Source organism: Dermacentor andersoni, chromosome 9, assembly GCF_023375885.2.
Source record: "Dermacentor andersoni chromosome 9, qqDerAnde1_hic_scaffold, whole genome shotgun sequence".
Classification (NCBI taxonomy): Eukaryota; Metazoa; Arthropoda; class Arachnida; order Ixodida; family Ixodidae; genus Dermacentor; species Dermacentor andersoni.
The window spans coordinates 82,332,550-82,343,097 of NC_092822.1; the positions used below are offsets into that span (position 1 = coordinate 82,332,550).

The 10,548-nt window shown below is 44.0% G+C and overlaps 1 protein-coding gene across 1 annotated transcript in view; it reads left to right on the plus strand.

The window, feature by feature from the left end:
• Positions 1-10,384: 10,384 nt before the first annotated feature.
• Positions 10,385-10,548, plus strand: part of LOC129383917 (uncharacterized) — a 28,105-nt gene continuing 27,941 nt past the window's right edge. The window contains exon 1 of the mRNA XM_055068939.2: positions 10,385-10,541. Within this exon, the coding sequence (XP_054924914.2) occupies positions 10,524-10,541 (18 nt within the window). The 5' untranslated portion in view covers positions 10,385-10,523. The remainder of the gene's footprint in view (positions 10,542-10,548) is intronic.

Genomic DNA, 10,548 nt, shown 5'->3' on the forward strand with positions numbered 1-10,548 from the left:
GCCGATGTGACGCAGGAGGGGGGGAGCCAGTGTCACAGAGGCCTGAGGAGTCCTCCGAGCCCACGCATAGTGGTACCGCAGTTGCCCCTCTCGCCCCCGTGGTGGAAGCAACCAGCGCTGCTCCATCCTCTTCAAAGGCCCTGCAGACACCAGCCACACAGGGCCCTAAAATAAGCCGAACTCCAATGCCCGAGGCGCGTGTCTCGGCGCCCAACTCTCGGTCATTTAGCGCTTCAGAGAGATTGATGGAGGTCGACGCAAAAACCACGGTGTCTTCGATACCGAAGGACAAGCGCTCGCTGCAGCGCGGAAAGAGGGACAAAATTCCAATAACCATGTTCAACAAGAAAGTGCTAACCTAAGGCTTATTGCTCCTTTGTATATTAGCCTTCTTAAATTCTATCACTTAACATCTTTTCTCTTATTATCTCGTAGTGCCATTTTTTACCTTTCAATTTCAAATAACTTTTATTATCCATTGGAATTGTAGAGGTCTGATACACACTCTAGGTGACATCAAAGAGATCATCATCTTTTCACCAGTTCCATTGTGTCTTCAGGAAAGAATCTCGGCCCCAAAAATTGTCAAACTCTCAAAGGTTTCATGGTTGTCCGGAGACCGCGAATGTTCCAGCCGTTTGTCAGGTGGAGTCACTATAGTCGTGCAGGGCGGCACTCCTACCCGAAATGTCCAATTGAATACGTCTTTCGAGGCTGTAGCTGTCACCATTCTGACTTACAAAACCCTTATCATTTGCTCACTGTATATTCCACCCCACACCCGTTTACTACTAAACATTTAGCAAATTTAACAGATCAATTACCGGAACTATTTGTTTTAGTAGGAGATTTTGATGGTCATTGTACTCCATGGGGCAGTGTAAAAACTGACGAAAGAGGACAGCTGGTTCAAGATTTTATTCTATCCAATGATATGGGCTTTTTAAATTCAGGTGCCCAGAACTAGATTCCACCAACTTCCCGCACATTTAGTTTTTTAGATTTAGCTTCTTGCTCACCGCCTCCTTTTAATAATCTTAAATGGGACGCCCTCGACACGTCATATGATAGTGATCACTTAGCCGCAGTCATTAAACTCTTATCGCCACCAACCTTAAGCACTAGGCCACGCCGATGGAAATTTCAGCTCGCTAACTGTTCGGTTTCATGGAGAAAGCGAAATTGGAAGATGTCTTTTCGCCAGGCCTAAGCGTTCACAAACTTAACGAAAATACACTGAGGTCATAATCTCTTAGTATGGTCACATCGAAACAAATGTGGGACCAGGGCAGGAGATTTTTAGTATAGAACTCATGATACACATTACTGCTACTTACATGTCCAGGCACACAAACAACACTACAGTACCAGGCCATCTTAATAGAGGCGCCCTTTTGCAACGTCTCCAGCCCAGCAAACTAGTCAAATACATTCTTCTTAAAATATAAAGAGCCGGTGGAGAAACAGACTGTCCACCACTGGGACTTTAGCTGAAATGTATAATAACCGCTTCACAATACATGAATTGCACAGATTTCTTCCTCCCCGTTAACGAACGGCAACAGATCTTGACCGTATCCACTACACAATTCTGGCACAGCTATCTTAAGCATTGGGAGAGGCGCTTCTTGAATTTTGCAGCAAGATATGGGAGTCTGGGGTAATGCCTACCGATTGTAAAATGCGGCAGTAATGCCTTTCTAAAATCTGGTAAACCCGCAACATCCCCTAGCAGCTATAGACCCATCGCACTTACAAGTTGTCTAGCCAAATCCTATGAGAGCATCATGAACATAAGACTCGCATGCATCCTTGAAACAAGAAGCCTAATAGGCATGCACCAGTGTGGATACAAAAAGGGCTGCTCCACTATTGACCATCTCGTGCGACTAGAACATGAAATACGTGACACGTTTCTACACAAACACTGTCTCGCGGTTTTCTTTGATTTAGAAAAGGCGTATGATACCAGGCGGCGATATGGAATTTTGAGAGACCTGGCTGACCTGCGAATTCACGGCAGAATGCTAAATTGTCTATGTAATTTCATGTCAAATAAAATGCTTCAAATAGGTCTCGGCACGGCACTTTCGCGCACATTTACACAAGAAAATGTCGTTCCACAAGGTTGCATTCTGAGCACGACACTCTTTATTTTCAAAATGAATTCTGTTAACAAGATCATCCCATTTTCTGTTATGCACTTAATGTATGTCGACGATTTGCAAGTGGCTTGCCATGCTTCAAATCTACCCACCGTCGAAAGACAACTACAAATAACGATAAATAATCACACAATGGGCTGACAAAAATGGTTTCCATTTTTCAACACACAAAACTGTTCCCTTTTCCCAGAAGCGAGAGTTACACTGCGATCCAGTTGTCACACTGGATGGTACAACGCTGCCGGTCAAAGAAAACTACAAATTCTTAGACGTAACTGTTCACACAAAACAACTTCCTGGCTCACATTAACACAACCAAAATTAAAGCAGATAAAGCAGTAAACATCATCAAGGTTTTATCGCACATGGGGATCCGACCGAACATGTCTACTACGTATATACCGGTCCCTTGTACATAGCATCATCGACTATGGTTGTGTAGTTTATGGTGCAGCTAAGCAGTCCTACATTAGGCGACTCGATCCAGTTCATAATCTCGGCCTACGACTGACGAGCGGTGCTTACAGAACATCGCCTGTCGCAATTTTATACGTTGACTGCAATGAGCCTTCCTTACAGCACCACAGAGCACTACTTACACATTCCTGCGTACTGAGAATTTAGTGGTCACCAGAACATATATGCTACAACATCGTAACACAGTGCAAATCGTGGGTACACTACACAAATAAACCGAACATGATTCGGCGACTTACGACACGCAAGAATACTGTCAGACAAATGATGTTCCTCATGAGGTCCTGCAGCTTGCTGAAAGGCCACCAAGATTGCCCCAGTGGTGCAATTTTACACAGCTATGTGATTGGACACTAACACATCTAAAGAAAAAAGACACTCCACAGGAACACATAATACAAGAGTTTCGAGGTATTCAAGAAAAATTTTTAAATTACGGAATTTTACAATGACGGCTCTAAAACAAGATTACGTAAGTGTTGGAATCACAACAAAAAACAAGAAAAATAGCATTTGGATTAATAATTTTTTTTTCAATCTTTACCGCTGAAGTTAATGCGATACGGACGGCCGTAAAAAAATTACCTACAAGCAGATGAATGCTATCATGTACACCGATTCGGTAAGCGCACTCAGAGCTCTAAACCTTAACTCCGCATCTGAACCCCTGCTTGGTAATATCCTAAACATGGTGGCCTATAATAAATACGGAAGAACCATACAATTCTGCTGGGTCCTAAGCCTTGTTGGTATAACAGGGAATGAAGCAGCACATAGATTCGGGTTCATGGCAGCGCACAAAGGCTTAACGCAAACAACACTTCCAAACAAAGACAGTATCCGAGCGATTCATAAGGCCGTGGCATCAAAGTGGCAACTAGAATGGGACTCTTACGTAAATACCAAGTTACACAGAGTAAAACACCTGCTTGGCGAGTGGAATTCATGCAGTCTCTAGGATTGCTTCTATGAGTGATCCTCTGTCGACTTCGAGTTCGGCATACACACCTGACGCACAATTTTCTACTTCAAAACGAAAACCCGCAAACTTGCAAGAAATGCCATGAACCACTCACACATGCACATTATTATGACATGTCCACGTACTGAAACACAGAGATGGAAGCTTCCACAGAATCTGTATAACTTACACATACATTTATACCCCGCCTGAGTACTGGGAGATGATCCGCTAGTGCCCTTCACTGACTTGTTGAGCTTTTCGGAAGAAACCTGTTTTTTGCACAGGTTATAAGCTAAAACAGCTATCCCTGCTTTAACATTTGATTTCACAATATCTTGTGGCTGGCCCAACATGGCCTTAGTCGCTGTTGCGCCATTAAACCCGACTTAACTAAATCTACTTCCTGTTCTCTTGAAATAAGACTCGGCTAAGTGCCAGGACGTCACGGGTTCTTCATGAAAGAAAATAAATGTGGCCTCACGAAAGTGGCACTTAGTGGCCTAGTTCTTTGGGTACTCCTCGCGTAAGTTGCAAGCTGTAGATACATTCAGGATGCATAGGGCCATATAACGTAAAGCTATTCCAATATGTTTTTATTCCAATCTCCTGAGGTCAAACTTGCGTAACCCCCGACGCATGCATCGGGCGGTGACCCGAAAGGTTGTCTAAACAGACCAATCAAATGTTCTCCTCGTTTATAGGAAGTCACTTTTTTTGCTTTACAAAAGAATAACATTGCCTACACTGAGCGGCTTGTCTTATCTAATTGACTGACAAGAAGCGAGCAGCACGCTCAAGTGGAGAGGGATTCGATGGAGGCGAGCCAGTGCACTGCAATTCGGTACGTTATGAAGACTAGTGCCGGCGTCTGTGATTGGTCCGCTTTCCCTTACTTAGCTTGCAGTGACTGGTCGAAAATTGTAGCGGCATGCAACGGAAGGCTAAGAATACCGCTAAAACGGATCTTCAGCAAACAAGAGTTGGCAGAGCGAGGTTGTAAACGTGCCTAAAGCTCTTGAAAATGCTGCACGGCCTTGCAAAAAGACTGTATTGTACGCAAATAAACTCATGCTCTCCAGCAGGTGCGTGTAGCCAGTGCCTGAGCAGTCTGCGGCAGCCATCTTCCATTCCCTTCAGAATGGAAGATGCAGCTATTCAGAAAAATCAGTTTTATTAAGCATATTAGTGTATCTTTAACGCGTACAGGTCACTTTGACTCAGTGAGTTTTCGAGTTTATGTGGCGTCGTGTGGGAGGCAAGTGAAGTGGGCGCAGTCCCAAAACTTTTGACGAATAGCCGAGGGTTAATGGCAAAAAGGCGCCGAATCAGAAATAACTATTTCTCTTTTGTTCGGTCCAATCATGCATAATTAGTGTGTGCACGTCATATCAGATTGGAAACTATCGTGGTTTCGTGACGTCGCGTGACAGACAGGGAAGTTGGGGGTGGTCCAAAAAAAGTTTTCGACCAATTGCGGGAACCTGATTGCTGAATTGGTATAGAAAAGTATGAAATACCTTTACGTTATAGCGCCCATAGAATCATGCTTGTCTTTTCATCTCAGCTGAAAGTAAATTTGCACCACCTGCAGCGCTATATTTTTGGATAAAAAATGTATACTAACTTTGAAAAAAGAAGTAACTCTTATTCACTTACCTTGTTGAATATACTCCTTAAATTTTTATTAGCACATGACTGGGATGGCTCAATTCTCCGCTGTGAGAAATTCTTGGAGATGAGGCTGTTTTTTTTTTTTCTGTGAGATGTTTGCAAGTCCAAGGAAAAATATTTTAGAAGTACCCTTTAGATAAATAGGAGTAAATTTTGCAACTCCTCGAACTCGTTTTCTCTGGGAGCCTTCGCTCTAGGACGCTCTCCAAGAATCCTTGCTCAGCCGCTGAGGAATTAAATATCTTCAAGGTAATTTTCTAGTTTTATTTCCAGCACTTTCAAAGCGAATGGCGTATTTTGTCTCTTTCGACCGTTCACCTGGTTGGCGGTGGTTGTTGGTCGGTCCTTATATAAAACGGGAAGAGCGAGAGGATCGGTGCTCTCGCGTAATTGAACAGTGCGAAGGGACGGCGCTTTCACACGTGAGAACTCGCGTTAGCTCTTTGCGGGGAGGGGCGGCCGAGAAGCGGAGGGCAGCGATCGCCTGTGCGTTCGTTTCTTTCGTTCGCACGTGCTCTTCGCTTACTGCGATAATCATCGTTGCAATCGTTGTACACAGTTTATCTTTTATTCCAAGGATTCTTTCCAAAATATTCCGGTTATTTTATAATAAGTACTAAACGCCTGATTACTACCGCATCTTGGCCACTCCCCCACGGCGGGTTTGTGCATTCAGACGAACACGAGCGAAACCATTTCAGTAAACATCAAATACAGATTTCCTTAACACCGATTACTGCATTGACGTGGGATCCGCTTATTTTTTTTTTCGTGTAACTGATGGTGCATTGATGAGCTTCCCACCGCACACTCACCTAAACGCGATTTCAGAGAGGAAGCAAGGTAGACCACCGGACGGTAGGAGATGAGGCTTTTTTTTCACGGCGTTTCCTCTCAACCACTTGATCTAAGGATGATTATGTTAAAACACTGTGCATTCGAACTCTGTTGTCCTGCCCGCTGAATCTGTATTTTTGGAATCATTGACAGCTAGCGCCTGTTTCGTCCTGTCGTACACTTCCTTTCGTCTTGTGACCTGCGTTGTTTGTAATCGAATCGGAACCAGCTATCCTAAAATAGTACTGACTGAGAGCACTAGCACGAGAGAATTGGACACAGATACAAGGAACAAACGAGGACAAATACCTTTTAACGTCAAGTATTCCACTCAACATTATAAATGTTCTAACCCAACAGTTAGTTCTTCTGGAATTCTTAAACTTGCGATGAATACGCCAGCGTCACCCATGGTCAACAAAATATTCAATAGGCGGTAAATAGAGCGATGTGTGAATTCATCAATGCATTGATATATTGACTGATCAAGACCGTGTGGTCTGATTGTTCGATGGGCGAATGTATGCATGGTTGAACGTGTTGCCATGCAAGGGATCATGTCCTGCACGAATCACTGGCCGTGCTCTCATTCGCCACAGTTAGTTCTCTATTGCTCAAGTTACACATTGGGTTAGTTTATGTCCTACGTCACCTAAGCAAACAAGGAATTGCGCCGAGCCCTTTGGCTAGCTTGCGCACGTTTCAGCGAAACGTTTGATCATTCTGTTAGGATGCACAACTGTCCGCACATATCACTGTGGGCTGCTGAAAAAATTTCAACAACATAACCTTGAGCAAACTGCGCTGAGTAATATCTTGTTTACGAAGGGTCGTGCGTCAACTGGACATGAGGCTCACAAAGCGGTACTGGAATTCCTCTCAACCACGGCACTAGATTCTCGTCTGTAACGCTTGTATACTCTTAGTTTGGGTGTGTTATGTGTTGTTTATAACTCGATTTTTTGTTTCATCCTTTACCTCATTTCTTCTTTTTGTCTCCTCTGCAGTCGCGGGATCGAATCCCGACCACGGCCGCCACATTTAGATGGGAACGAAATGCGAAAACACCCGTTTGCTAAGATTTAGGTGCATGTTGAAAAGCCCCAGATGGTCCTCTACTACGGCGTGCCTCATAATCAGGCAGTGGGTCTTGCATGTACAACCCCGTAACTTAATTTTGTCTCCTCGGCAAGCGGGTCGGCCTGTTCTCCCTTTCAGGGGACTTTCTTGCTAGCTCCTCGTTCTCTCTGTGATGTTTGTATATGTGTACTTGGTTATTGATAATACTAGTTTGCTATGATGGATTTATTGAGGGATCCATCAATGAATGGGTGATTACATTGAGAGTTGAATGAATGCGTTGTTCAGTCGATGGATGCATTTGTTTTGGAAGCACGCTACTTCAAAAGTGTTTCGCAATTTTAGCGCACTCTTGTGGCTCCACCACCTTTGCTGAAAAGAGCTCATGGCGTGCCCCTTCGCACATTTGCTGCAGGTGAGGGGCTCGTTGATCTGCACTCCATCTGCTCTGCTGGCAGCGGTGGTTCAGAGCAAAACTTTGACGTCTCTTGCGGTGCACGCATGCTGGATTCGTACTAAGGACATCGAAGCTATGGCCTCTGCACTGACGCTGCCAGCGCCGTCTCCAGCATGTGATGGCGAGGGCGTCACAGATATGCCGCCATCCCCGACAAATACCAGCCTCAAGGAGCTCAACTTCATAAACTGTGTGCCTTATGACTCGCGCCTGCAGCAAGCGTATGCGGATCTCATTGGAGGCAAGTAGACGCCCTCCAGCGATGACACCCTTGTTCGGAAATATCTAAGCAGAATGAATGGAGTAAAAACGCATAGTACAGTACATTCAGCTAAATTGTTAGAGTTGACGTATGCTGCATTATTGCATAACAGTGGTGCATTAGCTGAAGCTATAGTGGAGGAACCTGGAACGAGGTGAGAGTATTGGCCCAACCTTTACCGAATACCTTACGCATATAGTGTAGAACGTATTTAACCAACGCATCCACACAGAATACACTCAATAACTGGTGTGGTCCCTTAGTGGTTATGTCAACGCGTTGGTAGCTCGAGGTCGCGGATTACATACCAGCCGCGACAACGGCATTTAGATAGCGCTAAAGTTCCAAAATGCTAATGTGTTTAGATTTAGGGGCGCATCAAGGAATCCCACGTGGTCATATTTGCACCGGACATATCCCACTACGGCGAGCCAGATTAGGTCATTCTTTTCACGCATTGAACCCTAGAATTTGTATTTCCAAATACACGAAACTCAATTCAATAGAGTACCAGAAATGTTATGAAAGACAGCTATGAAAAAGCTGTAATACCTAAATCATCACCAAGAGAGCATATAAATGTAGTAATGCCTAATAAACATGGATTCTCAGAGTAGTTAGAAAGGCAGCATCACTTAACGGCAAACAGTTTCTGGCTGCCTTTAGTTCGCGCATTAAATTTTCCAAATATTTGTGCCAAAAAGTCAGTCTCTCACCGCAATCATCACCAGAAATGAACGGAATGAATAGACGAATACACGAATGCTGGCTCGTTCGCCCTCTGCTTTGCGTTGTAATTTCATTTAACTTCTGCGATTCGTTCGAGAAGTATGGTTATCTGGGTAAGTGTGGAAAGTGGCTTGGCAAAAAGAGCGTGAACGCCATTGGACCAGATGAAGGACAAATCACACTTTTTCGACCTCTGACAGACTCTCAGAGATACGTGAAATAAATAAAAAAACTGAGTTTTGAGTCGTAACATTCCCCTTCGCTGCCTTACGTCATTTGAGTCACTTCTGCTGGACTCTTAATCGTGTCGCACTGTTGACGGACAATGTTTACTTCAACCCATACTGCGCGACACATTCTAGGACTTAACGTACACATTGTTGAGCCAACTATTGCTTCAATGTTTCGCGTTAGGCTCGAAACTACACGTTTTCCTGTTCTGGATGTTGCAAACGATGCTGCGTACAAGTGCCATTGTTTAGGTGGGAATTGCAATCGTTATCGTAAAACAATACTTGTCCACAGATCCACGATTGGTTATTAAGAATCCACTTTGCAATAGAAAATGTAGTCACGAACCAAAGCCTGATAACCGCAGATGCCGCGCAAGCCTTTTCGGCGGGGCCGGGGTATGCTGGTTGAAATCAAGTGATGAAGTTTTCTTCTGCCTCATAACCAATGCAATTAATTGAGAGAATTCCCTATTGCGGGGCTGGGACAGAAGAAAATTTAATTTTTTCGCTGATGCTGTGCCTTTCGGATTTGCGACTGTACCTTATCTGTATCTTTGGGCCTGAGGACGACATGCTTGTGCGTATTTTTGTCAAACAAAAATCGTCTAATGTCGCTTTTTATCTTTCTGTACGAAAAGCCCACAACTTTTTCGGCGTCATTTGCGCTTTTGTGTGCTATGCAGGTGCAATCAAATTTAGCGAAATTATTCGAACGTAGGTTGGGCTTTTTTTTTTTTAAGGTATTACCCAAATTGAGCGGTAGAACTAGACTCGTGGCCAAAAAATATAGACCTGCAATCGTGAACATTGCTACCAAAAGTACCGAGGTAACGAAGTTTCTCCGTCGTACCAGCCAACAGCGCGAGTTTGTAGTGATTATGCGAACAGACATGAAGCAACGCTTTCTATCTGAAGACATCACTTTGAATCCCGAAGACGACTTTTCTTGGCAGTGTCCAAGGGGATGTACCTTGAGGCATGGATTAGCGAGATTTATTTACCGAGCTTACTCTAGATAAAGCTTTGTGATGTTCAAAGTTATGCTTTCCTGAAAAAGCCAAGTGTGTACCTGTATTTGAAGTAGCCTTTTTATTTCTCAGCGAGTTCAATATATAGAGGTCGATTTATATTCACGCTTGACCCATTTTTTTACTATACACGGTATGTGCAGGCTGAGAAGCAATATTTATGCACCAACTTTCTGACAATAGTCTCAATTTAGCACTTTCTTTGTAATTTTGCGAGCTTGGAACTGCAGGCTTTAGCAGTTTCTTTTCTCAACTTGCCGGTTTTGTGACTCACTGTGCAATCACACGCTCGCTTTCATTGACCATTCAAAACAAAGGCCGTACAAATGCGCCTATTTTCAATGGTCATTTAGGGCGAGAGTGTGACTGCGGCATCATTTTCGAAGTCTGTTGTACTACAATAATGAATCATTGTTAAGCATGTGCAAGATATGATTTTCATGACCATTTTCAACGTGTCTCCGTAAACCGGCGTAGGTGTCCTGGTTCACCTCAGGCTGTCCAAATGTCGCCTGGGAGAAGCGTTTGCGGTGGCCGCTGCAGCCAATCTGCTCTTTGACAGGCGATTGCAGCATCTGAACGTAGCGGATAACAATTTCTCCGTCGGCGCAGTGTACAACATGATACTGCCGCTGGAGGTAAGTT